Source organism: Candoia aspera, chromosome 6 (genome assembly GCF_035149785.1).
Source record: "Candoia aspera isolate rCanAsp1 chromosome 6, rCanAsp1.hap2, whole genome shotgun sequence".
NCBI lineage: Eukaryota > Metazoa > Chordata > Lepidosauria > Squamata > Boidae > Candoia > Candoia aspera.
In genome coordinates, this window is record NC_086158.1 from 31989575 (window position 1) to 32011757 (window position 22183).

The 22183-nt window shown below is 37.9% G+C and overlaps 1 protein-coding gene across 2 annotated transcripts in view; it reads left to right on the top strand.

The window, feature by feature from the left end:
- DOCK10 (dedicator of cytokinesis 10) overlaps nt 1-22183 on the top strand; it is a 154127-nt gene that overhangs the window by 68442 nt on the left and 63502 nt on the right. For both annotated transcript variants that reach the window (XM_063306683.1, XM_063306684.1), the window contains exons 8-14: nt 11953-12136; nt 12853-12938; nt 14239-14322; nt 14603-14758; nt 16375-16584; nt 17655-17777; nt 18648-18730. In XM_063306683.1, the coding sequence (XP_063162753.1) occupies nt 11953-12136; nt 12853-12938; nt 14239-14322; nt 14603-14758; nt 16375-16584; nt 17655-17777; nt 18648-18730 (926 nt within the window). The remainder of the gene's footprint in view (nt 1-11952; nt 12137-12852; nt 12939-14238; nt 14323-14602; nt 14759-16374; nt 16585-17654; nt 17778-18647; nt 18731-22183) is intronic.

Consider the following 22183-nt stretch of genomic DNA (forward strand, 5'->3'; position numbering starts at 1 on the left):
CAGCAGGTCACAGGGAAACAGTCCATCAAGACGACTAGAGAATGGCAACCAGATATAAGAAATTTAACAGTTAATTGCCAAGCAGCAAATGATGTTTCACCCAGCAACCTAACAGGTCAAAAAGAGGCTGAAGTGATGTGGGAAAGACTGTATGACAGATGCTCCTAGCAAAGGATAAAAGGAGAAGCAGAACAGGTCTTTGCTGGAAAACCTCCAATTCATGCCTGTAACTATAATCTATAGAGCTCTTCAGTCTTCCCCAATCCCTGCCCAGGGCATAGCATGGCAAGTGAGTATGTGTGTACATGTGTGATACTTAAGCATTTGTACAGTAAATAATAACAACTTTACAGGTTAACAGACACTCTGTTTGTTGTGCATTCCCTTCAGCTTAAACACCATATTAACTATAAGCAAATCCGATACACTACATTTTTCCATTCTAGATGTCAGCAAGTCCAAAGAGAACCACTAAAATAACAACATGTCCCATTTAACCCTGATCAGATAAACCAACTTTGTGTCCCTTCTTTTTACGTAAAACAGTCTTGCTCTTTAATCCATTCAGATGATTGTTGATCCTTGTTTTGGATTTCTTCAATACTTTAAACAGCCTCTTTTGTAAGTCCAGCAAAAAGAAATTATTCCAACTGCTCTCTGGGACTGTCATTTTTATTTCCTTCTTAAGTTTTAAAGCTTCATCCAATTTCTTTTTTTATGTCTAATGACAAATTCTTGTCTGACTTCTTGTTCATGTTGTTCTCGGATAGATTTTGTTGCATATCTTTTTCTTTGTGTCTTTCCCAAAAAGACACAATACAGTTGATATTATTGATTCAGGGAAAGCATGGCAGACTGAAGATGGCTCTGTGAAAAGCAGAGCTGACGTTTGTGGGTAAGAATAGGCAGCAGATGAGTAGATCAGCTCCTTCAAGCCTCTCTGGACAAAGAGAGGATGTGAGATTGCCCGAGCTGTGCTCCACAAAGCTGCTTCTTATGAGGAGACTGCAAAGCAGTGGTCTCTGGAGGGAGGGAGAACTGGGAGCCAAGGGAATTTTCCATACTTGCTCCAGCCACAAATGGAGCCTTTCAAAGGACACCAAGCTTGTACAGACTCTCAGTTAACCGGAACTCAAGCAACCGGCACTCTCAAGCAACTGGCAGAAAAATCAAAGAAATAATATTTTAAATCAGGTATGTCCAGCCCACAGGTCTCATGCGGCCCTGAACAGCATTTTTTTCGAACTGCCAGCACCTATTGTTGGAATTGTTCCCACCACCACTGCCTGGGAGCGAGAGCCAAGTGCGGCCCGAAAGTGGGATTAAAAAAAGAAAAGGGGGAAAAAAGAGGGAAGGTAGAAGAGGCGGAACACGAAAACAAGAGGCAGAGAGAGCGGAACGCAGAGCAAGCCGCTTCCCGGGGGGAGCAGGGGAGGGAAAGAAGAGCAGGTGGCTGAGCCTTCTCCCCCCAGTGGGGAATTGCTGCTGCTGCTGCTGCTGCTGCTGCTGCTGCTGCTGCTGCTGCTGCTGCTGCTCCTTCTCCTCCTCCTGTGCTCACAAGGCACCACCAAGCAAGCGGAGGAGGGAAGAGGAAGGAAGGCATGCCGGAGAGGGGCTGGCCCGGGTGTGGGGCAGGCAGAGCACACACCCTCCCTCTTTCCCTCCCTGGCTGCCAGGAGGGAGTGCGCACAGCTGTGGCAATGGCCCTTCAAGCCTGCGCCTGCTGTGCTGCACTACCTTGCCCTGCACACCCATCCTCAGAGAGAGTCGGCCTTTACCTGCTGCTTGGCTTGTGGGGCATGCAGGGGGCTGCATCTGGATGGTGGGAGCTGCAGTCCCATGCATCGAGAGGCAGGAGCTCAAGCATTTTTTGGGAACGCTGCTGAGTTTGGCAGGGGAGGGGGGCAGGAAAAGGTGGGGGGTCTGGGGGTGGATAAAAAGGCACAGTCCCAGCTTTTATTTACTTAGTTAGTTTTTATCCCGCCTATATTTTATGTGTGGCCCAAGACAATTCCTCTTCACTCATTGTGGCCCAGGGAAGCCAAAAGGTTGGACACCCATGGGATATAGTATTAGTTAGTAAAGGTAAAGGTTTCCCTTGACATTAAGTCCAGTTGTGTCCGACTCTTGGGGCGGTGCTCATCTCTGTTTCAAAGCCGAAGAGCCGGCGTTTGTCTGCAGACACTTCCGTGGTCATGTGGCCGGCATGACTAAACGGAACGCCGTTACCTGCCTGCCAAAGCAGTACCTATTAATCTACTCACATTTGCATGTTTTCGAACTGTTAGGTTGGCAGGAGCTGGGACTAGTAACGGGAGCTCACCCCATCACGCGGATTCGAACCGCCAACCTTCCGATCGGCAAGCTCAGCAGCTCAGTGGTTTAACCTGTCTATTTTTAATAGCAACTCTCAAGCAACCAAGAAACCAGAATACATTTATCCAGCTTCTACCAATCCCCATGGGTGCTGGTTAACTGAAAGTCTACTGTACTTCCTTTGCTAATTGCTTTTGGAAATTGCCTATTAGCTGCTTTAAAGAAGTTAGACACCTTCAAAATGACAAGGCTGGAAACACTGGATGAGTCCTTTAATCTGTAATATAAGAAACTGAAGTTGCGTCTTTATAACCTTTAAGAATTTAAAATAAACAGCAAAAAGCAAGACAAGGTTTTGGCTATAGAAAGTTTTAAATGGATTAAGGGCTCAGAAAATGTTGGAATATTGGATTTTGAATATTAAGACTTGGAAATTAATTTTAAAGAATAAATGTATTTTTGTGGGAAAGAAAAACTGTTTTCAGTATTGGAGACATAAAAAGACAAGCAACTTAAAATGGCGTTCTGAGATGCTTTTGAGGAAAAACACCTTCCGTCATTATTTTCCTCGTTCTTTATTTCAACAGTTAAGGTTTTGTTTCTTCTGTTGCTCCCTGTTAGGGAATAAAACTTGACTGCTTTTCAAATATCTGTGCTATTCTGCTGTAAAACGTTGTGAGTTCTACCAGCTGATCTAAACAATCTTCTGATCATCCCTGATGTGCTTCTTTAAGTGGATGAATTTTAGGTAAAATGGCTCAGGATGATCAAGTGGGTCAGAGACATTTGAGATCGTTCTGATGTTCACACAGAGATCCGTGTGTGTAACCATCTCTCATTTCAATTACATGGAGAAGCTATCCAAATAGCATTTTAAGGCATGCCTAATGAGATTTTCCAGCTCATGTTTGCATTTTAAAACTCTACGATATTTGTCTTTGCCAAATGGAGGGAAAAGATGTAAATATTTCCTGCTCCACTACAGTGCCTCTGACTCATTACAGTATCTAACTTAGTTATAACATGTATTCATAGCTTTCAACCACGTAAGATGTAGTACAGGTTTTGTCTAGTTTGCTCATAAAAGTGCTCTACTTCTTCTGCTCAGTAGGATCTTTTGATTTATAGCAAGGGTAAAATAACGAGGTTTTCTTTTTTAATCATAACTCTAGCTGCTGAAAAGGATGGAATTTTGTAAAAGACTCTAAAAGGCAGTATGTTCAAAGTCTGTATGTATGTGTGTGTGTTTTTTCTTTCAGCTTCCACAAATAATGCACAGCATTACATATTCTTTTAAAATTATTTATTTATTTAATTAATTGTTATACCATTGCAGTTACAAGATCCTTAGCAGTACACAATAAATCAAATATAAATCTGTATTTTGTGCCAAGCCATTTAAGGCTTTATAAATTAAAACCAGCAACCAACACTTTAAATTGCACCCAGAAATGTACTGGCAACTGGTGCAGAGCCTATAGTAACTCCATAATCTGTTCCTGATGTCAACAAGCAGGCCACTGCATTTTGTACAACCTGCAGTTTCTAATTAGTCTTTAAAGGCAGCCCTGTGTAGAGTACATTACAATAGTCCAACCACAATCAGGTGTGATGATGAATGAATTACCACTGCAAAATCCTCCCACAACTGGCTTTCCAGCTGAAGCTAAACAAAGGCTCTCTAGGCCATGGGCTGCACCTGCCCATTCATCAGCAGCCATGAGTCCAGCAGGATCTCCATGTTATACTGTATATCTGATCTCTCAGGGGCAGGTCTGCTTGCCTGAGAGTCAGTATTGGAGCTGTCAGATAATTGTGATGAAGAACAGCAACTCTGGCAAGCTTGGATTCAACCTCAGCATCTTTCTACCCCATTCATGGCCCAACAGCTTCAAAACACCAAGACCAGACTTCAACAGCATCACTGGGATGGTCTGGGTGGCAATGTACAATTAGGTGTCATCAGCATATTGATGATACCACATCAGAAGTCAACTTGTAGGATACTCTATAGCTGCTTCCCCACCCCCACCCGCGCAAAAAGGGAAGGTGGTTGATAGTTGTCAATTATGACCAGATCCAAGGAGGGCCTCCTCAGGATGCAGTCTTCTTCAAGGCAACACCCCTTCCAAAGCAAGGCATTGACCACCTCTTGGATGCCACCATGATGCTCCCTCTCACCCTATGCAAGAATCAGGAAAGGTGTAAGTAGGCCACAGGTGGCAGAAAAGATGCTCAAGACCAGTGTGTGCACTTCATTGAAAACTACAGGCTCAAAGGAGTCCCAGATAAATTAGCAAGTCACCCCAGTCACCACCATGGATTCCTCCCATGAAAAGTCAAGACTTTAATGAATTTGAGTGACTTTGTCTCTCCTGTTGCCAACAGTCATCAGGCAATCAACAGAACTGCATGCTGGATGTTTGGAAAATTCCCCAAGTGCCTGCCAAAATCCATCTGGATCCATAAGAAACCTGGGATAAGAAACCTGGGACAGACCATTTGAATCTGTCCACCTGCACATATCCCAGGTGGCAGTCATTCCTATCTGAACCATGAAAGACCACAGCAAAGGGCTGAGTTCAATGTTCCAAGGCAAAGACAGAATCTGCAAGTCATACCAGTGATAACCAGCCAGGGACATGCCCATAATTCCCATGGTGGCCATGAACTCCTGAGCTTTCCCAGATCTAGAGTCATGGAGGTTGACATCACCCAACACTAACAGACAAGGGTATTGTTTTTATCCAGAATGATTCAAATCCTTTGAAGTAAGAGAGTGGAAATCCATTCTTATAGCATATCTCAAAGGGTAGTGTGGTATATCACTTAATTCTATATTTATTACCCTTAAGAAAGGTTTGTTTTGTCCTGTTAAGCATTGGGTAACTTTCATTTTAAAAGCCTGTAGAGTAATACCTTGACAAAATCCATCCTTCAGTTTTTCCATTTTTCTTCTCCAGTGAAAGATGTTTCAGTTTTACTGTCTTGTTTTCAGCATGCTTTATTCTTTCTTTCAAATATCTTCTGATAGTGTTTTTGTGCTTCCTTTATGGTTAAAAGAAGTTGAAAGTGTCTTTTATGTCTCTCATTAAATCTTTAAATAAATACGTTGATCATATTTAATTAATGTGATCAAATTTTAATTACATGTACATTAAATTAAATTTAGGTTTTTGTCCAGATACTATCTGATTTTTCTCCAGGTCTTGCCCACTTCTTGGGGTGTCACCCCTAGCATTACTCAAAGATCATACCCCCAAAATTTTACTTAGTTCTATTGTTAAATATATGGAATAAAATCTTCTACAGTCCATGAAGGAACCTGTATTTATCGCTAATCTGCTTGTACTATCAGAAGAACCAGAATAAAACAAAAACTTATATAAAAATTTGACCAAGAGCAATCACTCAAATTGGTGTGTGGCTTTAGGGATGGGTAATTCCATCTCTAACATAATCTGGTCCAAGTCTGGGATAGCTGCTCCAAACTATGTGATGTGGTATTTCTGACATTTTTCTTGCATGTTCTAATGTTGAAGTTTAAATTAAATGTGGGAAATAGCTAAGTCAAAAGCTCAGTTCTCTTTTTAAAAATGCATTTGAAAAATTGTCCATTAACTTAGCCACAGAGGGAACCATTTTGCTATATATTTGGAAATGAGAAGCTTTTGCATTACATCTTCTGTGCCTCAAAGATGCTGAATTCTTGCTACTTTACATTTAAGATGCAGTATATGAAAATGCTTTTTTGGAAAAAAAAAAAGTTCAGTAGCATTCTGCTGTTGAATTTGAACAATTTCATAAAAATGAAACATGCTACAAAATGCACAGTATAGAAAACATAATATTAATGGCATATGATTGATGTTTTGGAATGCTATTTATGCGTTTGTTTATACACTGACCAAGCATTGGCACCTTTCAGTTACTGTGAAGTGTTTGCTTCTCTATAGGTTTTCCTATTCAATGAGGTCATTAGACTGGACATTCTTTATAGTCCCTTCATTCTTTGAAATCAGGGAGGCAAAGATGAAACCCTTCCCTGCACATGCACTCGCAAAGACTTTTTTTTTTACAGTATAAATCTTCCAATAAGCTTGACAAATTTAATTTTATTTTTACTGTCAGGATAATAACATTTCTTTAAAAATTCAGCAGGCTTGGAGTAGAATAAATATCAGTGGGATGCTTTATAGTTCCTTTTACAGATACTTTGTATATTTTATATGCTGATTTTAATTGTCTTACATTTATTGTAATGGGCTTTATTGTTTTAAGTTCTTCTGATGTTTTGCAAGTGCTCCCTAGCTGAATCTAGGGTTGCAGCTAAAGTTAACAGACACTTTTCTGTAGCAGCATCCTATGAAACTCCTCTACCAGATTTAGACAGACAATAACACTGATACTTTTTTTTCAGCCTTTGATAGTCTATGATTATTTTTTAAACTGTTTTGACCTATTTTAAATAACATTTTGTTTTTATCTTAATTTTGTGAAGTTTTTTTATATTGAATTTTTTTATCCATGTATTTGTATTTATCTATAATCAATCCATAAATATTGCAATAAATGTAAATAAAATAGGGAAAAATTCAGAGTGGGAAGAGGAGTCATTCGTCCCCATCCATGATTTTGCCCTGGTAGCATTCTTTCTTAATTTGGCTCCTGTTCAACCAAATGCAGCAAAACTGACTTGAGTTCCCTGAATAGGAACAGATTAAATGTCTGCAGGATCAAAAAAGTTGGAATATCTAATCCATGCATGTTCTCCATGGAGGATGACTTTCCTTCCTTCCATTCTTGCTCATTGAAACACCTTACTGTTTTTTCTTTGATTTGGGGTTTTAGTGATTAAATGGTTTGTTTTGATATAAATAATGTTACTATGATTTAACTAATGGTAAGATATTATATTTGTAAATTTATCTATATCTGTATTGGAGAAAGTTGGAAGTCACTTTCCGTTTCTGCTTTCTGTCTATTCACTCTTTTATAGTTTTTTTTTCTTTTTTCTTTAGTTCTATTTTCCAGCTTTTCTGTATTTTCTCTTTTGTATTTTAGCTATACTTTGAAAACTAATACTTATACAAAAAAAAAGAGAGAGAGGGAGAGAAACATCTTACCGTTTTTTCAGAGGAAAAAAAAGTATCTACATTTATGGCTGACTGGAAACCCCTTATAGACTTTTTGCATCAAACAGGAAAATGCATTTATGATTTGTGGTCCTGAAGATTAGAAAAAAATAGAATAGAAAAAAGTGAGGTTTTTTTTTTTAATGATAGAGTAGGAGATAATTTTGTAATTGTACTTATATTTGTTGCAATGGAAATTGGAAACTTGCTTGCTTGCTTGCTTGCTTGCTTGCTTCACTCATTATTTTCTGTTAGTTTTTATGTTTTTGTAAAACTTTTAATAAAATTTACATATATATACTGTATATACATATACATGAAACATTTTACTGTTTTTCTTCACCTGGGTCAAACAACTTTTCTATAGTTAAGCAATATGCTTTTGAAAATTACCTTTTCAACACCATAGGCTGCAGCAGGGAGGTGATGACATGATGACTTTGCCAGCAAGAGTAGAATTGGGGAACTATTTTCCTCATACTTTTTTCAAGTTTGGGATACTTTCAAAGCTATTACAAGTGGGGGTTATACAGCAGGAACATTATGTTTGTTTGTCTTCTGCTTACATTGGGATTTTTTTCTGAACAAGGTATACAGTCATAAAGATAACAGCCAGTTTGGTCTAGTGCTTAAGGCAACGGGCTTAGGAGTCTGTGAGTTCTAGTCCTGCCTTAGTCATGAAAGGCAGCTGGGTGACCTTGGGCCAGTCTCTCTCTCTCAGCCCAACTCACCTCACAGGGTTGTTGTTGTGGGGAAAATAGGAGGAGGAAAGAATATTAGGAACGTTTGATGCCTTGAGTTATTTATAAAAATAATAAAGGCAGGATAGAAAATAATAATAATCATCAAAATACATTGTTATTAGGAAAAACTGCTGGTAAAATTGATATATTAGGTAAACTATGATAATAAAATTCTGCCTTAACATAAATGCATAGATTATGACTTTTTGTGAATACATCACAAAAAATTGTATACTATCCTTTATCTTAACACACTTCTTGAAAAATCTGAAACTGATAACGGAAGTTGAAATGGAACTTGAAAAATAAAGGACTGAGAGAAACTACATTGCACAGATTCAATCTTAGCCAACTGAACAGAGCACTTTAAGACACTCCAAAATAAAAATTGGTGGACCTCTTGATATTTCTGACACTTTAGGAACTTTCCAAAGAGCAGACATTTTCCCTTGTCTTCAAAGACGGACAGCACCTTTATTCTTCAAGTGTAGAAAAAATATATACCATAGAAATATTTTGAAATATACCAGTTTTGGAACTATTTGTGAGAAAATACTGATGGTTCAGTTTTCCTTTCCCATGCTGTACTGCTAATTCAGTTTAGGGGAAGAAATACATAGGATACAGCTGCTCTTTTCAGTTGGCAGCAGCTGAAAATGTTTCCCAAGTGTCTCAGCAGCTGTCTTACATTGAACAGTTTTACATGGGACTTTCCAACATGATAAACTGAAAGCAATTTTTAGCAAATATTTGACAGTTCAGTATAATAAGAAGCAGGTGCGAACCGTGATCTATTGAATGTGCACAATATGGCTCATATATGTGGTCACTCTAATCAAAGCCTCTGCCTGCCAGCGAAGCAATAGTTGGGAGTCTGGGAGGCTCTCAAACCAAGGATCTGCTCTTTCAGGGGCAGTGCCAATCCAAGAGCAAGAACTCTGTGACTATCAGAGAATCTCGAGAGACAAACAGCAACTCTTGTTGGGATTCAGCTTCAGCCTGTTTCATCCAGTCCAGACCCTAACAGCCTTCAGGCACTGGGTCAAGACAATGAAGGCATTTCTCTGTCATCAAGATTTCATGCAATTTAAATCAATACAGAAGTGAAAATACAGATATCAGAACAAGATATGGAGCTAAGGAATGTAGCAATTAAAGGACCCATATGCACACATGCACAGTAAGCATGCATGTACCGGCTCAGTAAAGTTTTCTTCCTTTAAATTTTTATATGTTGCTTTTTCAACGTTCAGAGAAAAGCTCAACTGAAACAGCCACCACAATAATTTTGATGAGGAACTCTGAAAAATTAACTGGGATATAAGAGGTGCTTACCATCTGGCATCTCTCTCCTCTTTTAACATTTAATAGTCACTCAGATACAGCTCTGAGTATTGCCACATTTTCCCCCAGAAAGCTTCTGGAATTAGGGCTCCCAGCCCAACCTACCTGACAGGGTTGCTATTGTGAGAGATAGAGATATCGATGAATGCTAGCTTGAATTCTAAAATAAACATGATATATAAGTGTAATGATGTCTTCTCCTAATGATGTTTTCTTGTTCCTTCTGAATAACATGAGATGAAGGGAAATAATCCAAGCACAGATTTAAAAGAAAGGAGCTCCTTCTTTAGAGCTTTTGCTTTGGGGAAAAAAAAATTATTTGCATACGATAACAAGGGCTGTAAAGAAGTTGTTTATAAGGGATCCAGTGAAATCAGCAGACAGAGATTAATTAAGGCATTGTAATATCAACAGTCATCTAAAATAGTAGCTCACATTTCTATTTCCACAGATTTCCACTCTGTTGTTTTGTGTGGATTTGTTTGGATACATTTTTTTTCTATTTTCTTTATCTTGACTAAATGCAGTAATTTCAGCACTTCTCCGAATATAGCTTGGTATGCCTAAAACTAATGAAGTGTCTTTAGAGTGTCAAATAACAGCCAGTCCAAGCAAGAGTGGGAAAGATTCAGATACTACAATTCTACTTTCACTTTGGTAGTTTACATTTAGAAATACCTTCCCAGTCAGAAAAACTGTTTGATTAAGTTATTTGGGTACAGGATTCTGAAATCTTAATGGTAGGGTTACTCTCTTTTATGTTCCAGAAAGAAGACATTTGGGAGTGAAATATGCATCTCTATATACCAACAACCATTGTATTTATACACAGACACACAAACCACAGTAAATAGTTTTAAGTTAGATATGTATAATTAAATCATTGTGTTTGTGTGTGTGTGTGTGCATTTAGTCAAGATAGAGAAGAAAATAGAAAAAAAATGTATCCAAACAAATCCAAGCAAAACAACAGAGTGGAAATCTGTGGAAATAGAAAAGTGAGCTACTATTTTAGATGACTGTTGATATTACAACGCCTTAATTAATCTCTGTCTGCTGATTTCACTGGATCCCTTATAAATAACTTCTTTTACAGCCCTTATTATCATATGCAAATATTTTTTTTGCATTTGTGCAATGGAGAGGAAGAGAATTTTTGGTGTTCTCCCATTTCCACTGTAACACCTGCACCACAAAAATCTGCCCCAAAGATTCGCCAGAGTTTCTGGAGCAGATTTGGAGTATCCCCGGAATGCATGGATAAGGAGAGATCGCTGAAAACAAATGGTCTTCACATTCCATCCAGCAGAAGGGAGCCATTAATTTCTCTCAGAACATGTATTGATATATTCTATTCATAGCATAGTTATCCTTTTGCAAGCAAAATTGAAATAAACAAAAAGAATAAAATTAGGAAATAAAGTGTTCAGTGTATCTTATTGATCTAAATTTGTACATATTTGTATGAATGTGAAGGTATTTTGGTGTGCCCAAATGGAATCAGGGCAGAATTCTTCCATTGTATCCCGGTACAGTTAGAGTGCCCAGCTGGATGCTCATGTATCCCCCTGTGGGCATCTCTGTCAAGTGGCATGCATGAATAAGTGGCTTTGGTATTGCTTCGTTTTCTTGGCCTCAGTGCTACAGAGGCATCTCACTATAAACTCCAGCCAAAATCTAGACTCTAGGGTTGCAAGCACCACCTACAAGCACCACCATCACCACACAAATTATCTCCAACATCACAACCCAATCTCCAGATGGTAGGAAGCTCATCACCCCAGTTCTCCAAGGTGGGAAGGCAAGCAGCTAACAAAGGTGTCTGGTTGCTTTATCCACAACTGTTCTGGAAGTCAAAGTCCACACATCTTAAAGTTGCCAAGTTGAGAAACATTGCTTTATCCAATAGGGAGCTAGCAGAATCTTTGGTTTTTTAAAATATCAAAAAAATATGGTGGGATAGAGATTTAAAATCCATAAAAAAGGACATGTCTAGGAAAAGTTAGATAAACAGTGACCCTATAAATGGCACGGGCCTTGTGGAAAAGAGACAAAAGAAAGCAACAGAGAACTATACAGAAGTACAGTTAGTATGTTTAAGCATCCTTTACATACCATGATTAACACATTTTGCAGCCTTATTAGTATAAGTCGGTCAAGTTCCAGTCCTGTTTGTACAAGGCTTTGGAAAAAGCACTGTTGACTTCAGTGTCCCTCTGTCAAAGGGTCCTTTCTCTTCAGAAGTCTTCCTGTTACCACTGTTTATTGCAGTGGTAATTATCCTAAGTAACACATTAGTATTTCCAAGTTATAAAAATATTTAATCATTTAATATGGAATTTGCCACATTTTATTATTGTAACAATTGTTCTTTCTCTTCTCTTCCCTTCCCTTCCCTTCTCTTGATCCAATAGAATAATAGGCTTCGGAAACATGCCTTTGAGCTGAAAATGAATGGCTTGACATACTTTGTGCTGGCAGCTGAAAATGAGCAGGATATGGATGAATGGATTTTTACTCTCAACAAAATCCTTCAGATAAATCCAGAAGGGCCCATTCAAGAGAGGAAAAGTGCTGACATCAGTGATCTGAAGTTTGGTAAGTAGAAGTGGTTTTTTTTTATCATTCAGAATACAGAATTAAGCATTTAAACCTCATGAAATGTTACGTATTTAGATCTCCTAGAGCTTTGAATCCCATTCCAGAAGGGTTTAATTGTTCAATGCATAGTGTTAAATATTTTTATTTTTAAGCTACAAAGATCCCCATGGTGCCAGCTATTCTTGATTGCATTTTAGTTTAACCTTCTTTTATTATACATACTATGTCAGGAAATCATAAAACTTTCATACTCTGAATGATTTAAGAGACTATATGCAATGAAACCTGTCCTGTGATTCAAAATTATCTGTAAGACACAATGGAAGAAACTCCTGCTTTTCATATGACTCATAATTTCACAAAAAGTTACATCTCTTGCTCGATCCAGTTTGATAGCCAAAAAGACAGTTTATTGCTCAAGAGGTTTATATGAATCACAGTCCTGTGATCACTGATTTCAGTAAAATGGGTTTACTAAAATGGTTTGTATTATGATTTGGGGGGGGGGGGGTTATGTAGATCTCTACCTGCTTGTAGAATTGTCCTTTTTCCTGCAAAGTCATGCTATACTTGCAGAACAGAAAATCAGTAATCTCTATACAGATTTATATAAGCATACACTTCACAGTTGAATCATGTCACTGCAATGATATCACAGTGGTCATCATTAAAAAATTTGGAAGCAAATAATCTTCACTCATTTTTTATTTAAGATTCTGATGACGTATGTGTGAATTATGACTGCCCTGAAGAGGAAAATGATTCTTCAGAGAGTAATTTGCGTCCAGATATTACTAAGGTAAGAAATTACTATCATTACAGGGTGAAAATCTTTGTATTATAAATATTGATATGCAACATGAAAAACCTGAACTTCACTTTCAAGCTACTAGAATTTAAGAGCATACTATGTTACACAAAAAAGCAGCTATCTTTTTATTGTGATGATGTCCCATGGTGCTTTACTTTTACAAACCATCACACTTGAGGGGTGAAATATTAGAAGTAAAAATGACATCAAATCATTTGAACTAATACAATTATTGGAGAGCCAGTTTGATATAGTGGTTAAAACATCAAACTAGAAAACGGGAGACCATGAGGTCTAATCCCGCCTAAGGCACAAAGCCAGCTGGGTGACTTTGGGCCAGTCACGTTCTGTCAGCCCTAGGAAGCAGGCAAGGGCAAACCACTTTCAAAATCTTGCCAAGAAAACTGCAGGGACTTCTCCAGGCAGTCTCCAGGAATCAACACTGACTTAAAGGCATATATACAGTATGTATATGTATATGTATATACTAAAAGACAGCACTGAGGCACTGATCATAGCAGCACAAGAACAGGCACTAAGCACCCGATCCATAGAAGCAGGGGTCTACCACACTAGGCAGGACCCAAGGTGCAGACTGTGCAGAGGGGCCTCAGAGACAGTCCAACACATAGTGGCAGGGTGTAAGATGCAGGCAGGAACAGCATTCACTGAACAGCACAGCCAAGTAGCTGACATTGTGTACAGGAACATCTGCACAGTGTATGGGCTAGACCCTTCCAAGTCCAGATGGGAGATTCCACAGAAGATTATGGAGAATGACAGGGCTAAGATCCTGTGGGACTTCCAGATCCAGACAGACAGGCAGGTACTGGCCAATCAATCAGACATCATGGTAATAGACAAGGACCAGAAGACAGCGGTGGTGACAGATGTAGCAGTGCCAAGTGACAGCAACATCAAGAAGAAGGAGTATGAGAAGCTGGAGAAGTTCCAGGGCCTGAAGAAGGAATTAGAGAGGATGTGGAAAGTGAAGGCCAAAGTGGTCCCAGTGGTGGTAGGAGCACTTGGGGCTGTGACCCCCAAGCTGGGAGAGTGGCTCCAAGAGATCCCAGGAACAACATCAGAGCTCTCTGTCCAGAAGAGTGCAGTGCTAGGAATAAGCTAAGATACTGTGTAGAACCCTCAAACTCCCAGGCCTTTGGTAGAGGACCTGAGGTTGAAGAAGACACATATCATCCATAGGGGTGAAAAGGGAAGTTTTTTCTGTGTGTACATGTATATATATTACAATAATTGCCTGTATATCAAAGAATTCTTATCTTTGCAGTACCTCACAGAAACAGAAGAAACTGTTCAAGAATCTCGGAATGTGGATCGGCTAAACCTTTTCTCCTTAGACCCTGACATTGCTGTAAGTAAAAAGTTGCTCTTAATTGCCAGATAAGATTGACTAAAAACAACTAGCATAGTGAGTTAATTACCAGCCATGTGATTTTAACTGCTTTTCCTGCATATACTTCCACTTCAAGTCATTCTGTACTACTAGTTTCCAAGGATAGGAAATTACTCTTTACTGCAGTAGGTTGCTGATCATAGAACTCTATTCCAGAACCATCTATTTTCTTCTATCTTCATACAGATGTTTGTTATATTGATTTCAAATAGCTAATCATTTCAGTGTCTTATTCTAGAGCTCAAACCCTCAAAGAAAGGAATTCACAGAAATGGATCCATTGCTCAAACCTTTTGAGGAAAAGGAGGCAAAGGAAATCATGATAACATGCAAATCTCTCAGTCTGAATCTTCAAGCTTGTGTTTCTGATAATGAAAATGATCCAGTTACCAATGTAAGTTTGAAGCAGGGTCCAGAAATCTATGCTTCTCCAGGGAGGGACAGCATGCCTTAAATATCAGTTGCTGGGAGCAATAGTGGAAGTCGTCTTTGTGAGTTTTCCAGAAGCAGTTTAGAAGCAAAGATCCATGTTGTCTTTCTGCTAAGGGACCTTGGAATGGGCAACAAAAAGTCAAGCTATTCCAATATATATTATAATATATAATAACATTAATCTTAGTGGATATAGAATAACAGCCTATGTTTTTCCAGAGAATAGTTTCCAGATTTTATATTAAAATGACAAAAAAAGTGATAACTGTTGGAGAAATGTGACTTAGAAACTACTTGTTGTAAATGCTACAAATAAAAAATAGGGAAAATCAAAGTACTGCTTCCAGATATAGTACTTGTCAATACTATATTCAAAAGAAAAAATATAATGGATGAAGCTGCTTAAATTCGGAACAATTTAGCTTCCATTGCTTTCGGCCAATATATTGGTTTAATTCATTGGCAGATGGCAGCAGCTCTATTTTAAAGAGTAGTCAATACTGTTTTGCTAGGACACAATGAATAAATAAATAAAGGTAGAAAATAAAGCTAGAATGTAATTGCTTTCTTCTAATATTCCAAACAATGTGAAGCAAAAACAGTGGAATGCAGACCTGGATGGTGTGTTGGGAAAGCTGAGAAAAGAAAATAGTTTTTTTTCACTTTTATTTAGCTGTAAAGCATATAATGAAACTGCAGGGACATGTCCAAGCAATCTCTGAGAATTGGACATGATTGAACGGATAATATACGTATGCTGTACATATACTGTACATATACATATACATATACATATACTGAAGTAGGTAGTATTAATATAGTATAAAATGGAAGGTAAATATACCAGTAGTACTGGCTTGGATGATCATAATTTATTTTGGTATACTAAGATATGAACAAGTATCTCCTCTATGCATTTAGTCCTATCTTTGTGTGAATTAAATGATGAAAATTATTTAAATCTCAGTTTCCAAACTAGGGAACCTGGCCTACCAACTTAGTAGCAAGTCAGTAAATTAAGCCAACTCTAAATGATAGTTTACTTGTAGTTTTCTTAAAAGTTTACATCTGTTTCCCTAGTTTGAACAAAATAGCATATTCTGAGGTTGATAACCATAATTTCTCAATTTGAATACTTCCTGGTTTGTTTACCCTTATGAAGGAGCAAAGGGGCTATATGCTATCTGAATGCCTTACCCTGACATTTGAGCATCTTCAGGTACTATAGTATTATACGTAGTCACTGTAGCTCTAGTGGTAACTATAGCTTATTAAAAAATAATTTAAAATAGAAAAATGATGTTATTTGCAGAAAAATCTTTTGAATGATTAACAGCGTAGGAGACCCATTAAACTCAGTGAGATTTCTAAGTAGACATACTTGGGATTGTGTTAGCCTTCTATATTCCAGTTTTCATTTTATTTTTAATTACTTTTTATATATTTAACATTGTTGTTGTCATTAACTGTATAGTTTTAATATGATGATAGCTACCCAGACACATATTTGTGTGATGGGTGGCCATAAAATCAATTTAATAAATAAATAAATAAATAAATAAATATTTTTGTTTACAGATTGAGCCCTTTTTTGTGAATGTGGCTCTTTTTGACCTAAGGGACAACAGAAAGCTCTCTGCTGATTTCCACGTGGATCTGAATCCTACTATTGTTAGACAAATGATATCATCACCATCAGAAAATGGAACTATTGAAACAACTGGCAACAAAGATGAAGAACCCCAGGTCAAAGGATTCCCAGAAGAATGGCTGAAGTATCCCAAACAGGTACTTAAATTCTCTTTTGTTCATAGGCATCTGCTTTGTGAACATCAACAGAAAGTTATCACTAAAGCAAATTGTATGGCACGGATATTTGGATTTGAATGATGAATTTATAAAGCAGTAGATGGGTAGTGACAAGCACTCCGTCCCTCCATTTGTGGTTTCTGATTGTTTTGGAACAGCAAATTCCGGCATTCCCACATGGAATGGTAGTAGTCCCAGAGGACACCAGATTGGAAAATAATTTTTTCCCAAAATTTCTTAATGCTTACCTATCCCCACACAAGTTCAACATCCCCAAATACAGACATAAGACAAAATATGGGATTATCGTTATCTGCAATCAGAATAAAAACTCCTCACAGTCTGCAATTAAAATGATTAGAAAAGTTATATTTGTCATCAGGTTTTTCATCGAGGCCTCTTCTTGGCTCTTGGTGTATAATCACCCATTATCTGATTTCTGCTGCTTATCCAAAACTTTTCAGAGTTAAGAAATTTGCTGTTCCAACAGCAACCCCCTTCTCAATTTCTATGCATCTTTCAGCCACAGGTTTCAAACTCCTTAATAATGACGACTCCTTAATAAAATATGTTAGCAACATATCCAATCAAGAGAATGACTGATAAAATTTTTGTTGCTCACCAAAACGCATTCAGGATGCTCCAGGCAGCAGCATACCTTGAAACCCACAATTGGTTCCTCACAAATGATGAATACACACCTCTCTCACAACCTAATCTAGCTCTGTCTTGTGCCATGTTTCCTCCTTTAAAAATGGAGCAAAACCTCCATTATCCATCAGTGGAAGCCAACTAATCTAGAAGGAGTTGGAAATTTTGTATCTTTTTAATGGTTGTTGCACCAAATACAGAGATACAGAAGAATTACTCCTGTTCATCAAAGGGTTCATCAGAGACTACTTAGAAAAAAGGCAGGAGAAGTTTGGTGCTTAAAGCAAATTAGAGTTGATGACATCTTTGTGTTTCAGAATAATAGAACATTCTTTTAAGTAAAATAATTTGTATGTTGTATCTAGATTGCGGCTTACTGAATTTTTTTCTACCCACAGGGAATTTTCTCCATTAGTAACCCCCATTCCGAAATTGTTTTGGTGGCAAAAATTGAAAAGGTCCTCATGGGAAATATTGCTACCAGTGCAGAACCTTATATAAGAAACCCAGACTCTAACAAGGTAATGTAATTGGAAACACAAATGGCTTTCAAATCCTAAGGGTAAAATTAACTATTGACAAGAGAAACCATCTCTGGAGACAGAATTGGCAATCTATAGGAGCAGGAAGCATTTCTCGTTGTTTATGCAATCTGTTTGTGCCTGTTCTCATTGCAATCAGAGAGTGAGTTCTGTCATTGTGGAAGTAAAGTGCTTCCAAAAATAAGCAACATAAGCTGTGGTAAATATCTGACTATAACGAGAAAGGTGGTAGTTAGGCAATTTTACCTATAATATAATAGAACCAATTGGCTAGGAGGTTAGTTGTTTTCTCCCTCACTGGAAGTCTTCAAGAATATTATGCCCTTTTCAAAGCTATACTATGTGCAACAGTATTTAAATCACAGCTAAGTGGGATTTAACCAACCTTTTATTCTTTCTGTGTTTATGTTACATCATTTTATATTTTGAATGTGCTTGCTAAACTTCAACATTTGTTGCATATGTACTATTTCTGCTTTCACGCCAGCAACTTAAGCACTGAGCCTTTGTGCTTTGTGTTAGTCAAAAATGACTTTTTTTTTAACTTGAAAAGATTGATATATGTGAGACATTGCAGTTCATCATAAAGTATGTCTGCCATTGTTTAAAGATCCCTCAGTGGATAGTATTAGGAAGTGTTCTCAGTTTGAAATTATCTAGCCATCTGCTGTGCCTCTCTAGTTTTGGATTTTCTGCATGTTTATAAGTGGCTTGGTGGCCTAGGAGACCCTTTCCAATGATGAAAGTATAATGCTTTATCACTGAAAATGTCACCAATGGTTGAAAGTTAAATTCTTCTGAATATAGTTTGAAGTGATCCTTCATTAACTCTTGTTTGATTTTATTTAGTGGGCCCTGAAAGTATTAAAATCCAACAAACAGTTTTGCAGCAAGTTGGGGAAGTATCGGATGCCCTTTGCTTGGTCTGTACGGTATGTAATTATCAAATACCTATCAATTATTAGCAATTTTGCAGATGGTTAGAATTATAAAATGCATTGGTCCCTACAAGACACAACACCCCCTATTTAGATATCTGTGAATTGGTATTGTTTCTAATCAAAGAAATGACGAAGGTAGCAGTATTTGCTGTTCACCAAGGGAAATCATATTTGATTTCATTCTATATTTTTGGTATTTACCATAAAGAAATATATTTTGATATACCAGTAAAATAATAGATTTCATACATTGGCAACTTAACACAGCGAAGTGTCTATTCATCAGCATTCTGGGAAGGATATTGCAAGGAAACATTAGTGCTATAGGTTTGTTACTGGTCTGAATGTACCTTCACTGTTGAACACAACTTGAGTGGTCTATTCCTACCAAACTGGAGAAGTAAAAACTAGATCTCTCTGGGTCCCAAAGCAAACTTCTCAGATGGAGCAAAGAATTAGAATGCTCTGCTGTATCTCTTTGCTGCCATCTAGTGCTGGTATGGATTTTTGAAGCTCAAATATGTTACACCTATTCCTTCTTGTCTCTTTCCTACAAGTAGGGAGGGAGGAGATAGTGAGAACAGGAATAAAATGGCCAAAAGTGAAGCCACACAGCTTCCAAGGGCTCAACTTCCAGCACATGATGCTGCTGCTGCTCAGGTGACAACTGACTTAGGAACATCCAAAGAGGTTACTACAGTGGTAGTAACAGCAATGACAACAACCCTTCCCTTCCCTCTCCCTCCTTCTTTCTATGTCTGTGTTTGGGCTATGTCTGGGCTAAAAAAAATCCAGAGATGGCAAGATAAAGATACGTTTAATAGCTGTCCAGATTTCTGTGGCTTTGTTTCATTTGATCAGGATTGTTGAAGGCATGGAGTGAAGAGCAAGGCGATGCTGGTGGGGCTTCGGTGCCCGCAGATCCCAAGGTGGCTGCAATTATTTAACATCCATTAGACTGAATGAGGATCAGTATCTTGTTCATATTTCCTGCAATACATAAATTAATCCTGGATTCAAGATAGCAAAGTAGAGTTTTTATTTATAATCTTACCATCTAGAAACAGATTTTTCCATTAGACACACATAACATACTGCAGAAAAAATTGGCCTAACTATGATGAAAAGCAGAAAACCTGGATCGTGAATTTGGTTTCCAATGTTTAATTTCTGATATTAACACTACTCTTGTTCCATATGTTTTTTAAACAAGCAAACAAAAAAAAAACTTATACTGGACAGTTTTAGAACAATCTTTACATATCCTTTAAAGATTCCTGATTTTTTAGACTTGGAGCTGAAACTCTTCTTCTTTTATATTACAATGGGCATTTATATATCCTAGATTTGGGGCTGATGCCATGTGTACTTTCCCAAGAGGCAATAATTACAACATGCATTAGCATTACACTGTGACAAGTCAGTCTTCCATTCTCATATTCCTACCACAGCTGCCAGAGTTTGCAAATATGATTTGGACATGGAAAGTTGATTTTCCCGCAAAATATTTTCCACATAGCCTTTCCATTCTATTATTCTCATTCAAAAAGATTTAGAACCCTGTCTGCAAAATATCTTAACAACTTGCAAAATTAGAGTGTTCTTTATGGCAGATACATATCCTTCAGTTCAACTGTTTTTCTGGTTTGCAGTAATAGAGAATCTTGCCCTATATATTAAAAGAAAAAGCTTAAAAATGAAAGATGAAGAATCAGATCCCAAGTCAAGAAGTAATGGGGCTGAAAATTCACCTTTATGAAAATCATTTTTTATCTGCACTTTTTTCACAGACTTCTTTTGGATGTTACCCCAAAATTATGTCCTGCTATCCCATATTTTTTAGCACAATTTGAATATGCTTCTGTCGGGGTTGAGGTCATGGTGTGTGGTATGTTGTTCCTCCATTGTGTTTAGTCGTACTTCATGTTATCTTGTTTGTTTTTAAAGATTGCATTGGCTAGCTGTATGCCACCCAGAGTCTGTGTTGAGTTGGATGACCTTTATAAATCTAAACAAACAAACAAACAAACAAGATCTCTCATTCTCTGCAGTATTATAAAAGTAGATCCTGAAACTCTTAAATCTGGCTTCCTTTGTTTAAGTTTTATCCCAGGGAAACAAGCTTCGATTTTTTAAAATTCATTTTATTTGCCCCACCTTTCTACTTAGGTGAGTAGTCAGTCAATTTTAAAAATAAAACAGAATCTAAAAAGTTAACACATCCATTGAATTTACCAGTAAAGTTAATGCTCATAGCAGAATAGGGTGATAGATTTCAGGTCTCAAATTTCATGTTTTCATATCCTGGCCCCATCACTTGCTTTGGAGAGCAGCTTCACAGTTCCCATTGCTACAACCAGCCTTCCAGGGTATGCCTCAGCTGGCAACCACAATTTCTGTGTGTGAGAGAGAGAGGACTGTCACATTCTATGCCACTCATGATTAAAACACCAATATGCAACAAGTTTAATAATTTCTGTACTGTAATTACCTGACTATGTAGCTTAGAGATGTTTGACTAGAGACCTTCCTTCTCCTCTCATAGGACATACCAGACTCACTGGTCTGTAAATCTGCTTGTAAAGCTGTACAAACAAGATTACTAGACTTAGCACAAGTTAAATAAAACAGAAATTAAAGACATAATGCATCTTTTGGTTAGAACAGTTATCCATTTCTTCCAAAACTAGCAAGCTTTCTAAAGCAGTACAGTCCTCTGCTTTCTTTCTTGGATTTCATTTTTCATGGAAATTCCATATCTTAGCCTGGGCTTTGCAGCCTTTGGTCCCAGCTTTTATTCCAAGTCCTGCCCTTGTCTTTTAACGGACTCCCTAGAATAGAGAGAGAGGCTAGGGTATCTCTATGTCTACATCACAAAGAGCCATGACTCCTTGTGGAAATGAGGATTTAAGCCTGCAGTTTTCACAAAGAGAAGTTTATTAGGAATGTTTACTTCTGCCAGCTGTCAAGGGAACTACATTCACAACAGTGCTGAATTTAATTAACAAGTAAAAGCTTAGGAAAGACATGTGTCATTACAGATTTTGAAGTCAGTAGGTATGTGGAGGCCAAAAACAGTTCCTCGGCTAGTGTTTCCACAGCCCAAGAATGTTGCAGGAGAAGGCCCTTTTCCAAGTGCCTGGTAGCCTTTGACAAGGGGGGCAAATTAAGAGCCTCTCCTACAGACCTTAGCAGCTGCAGGGGTTCATGATACACAGTTCCTTAGAGAGATAAACCATAAGCTGTTTAGAGCTTCAAAAGTCAATACGATCTTCTTAAATTATATCCAAGTTGTCAATGACAACCAGCACAGAACTTTCAGGGCAGGCATCGTATAATCTTTGAACTTAGCATGAGTGAACAGTCTAACTCAATGCTTCTCAACCTCATCAGCTTTAAGATGTGTGGACTTCAACTGCCAGTGTTCCCAGCCAGCATGGCTGG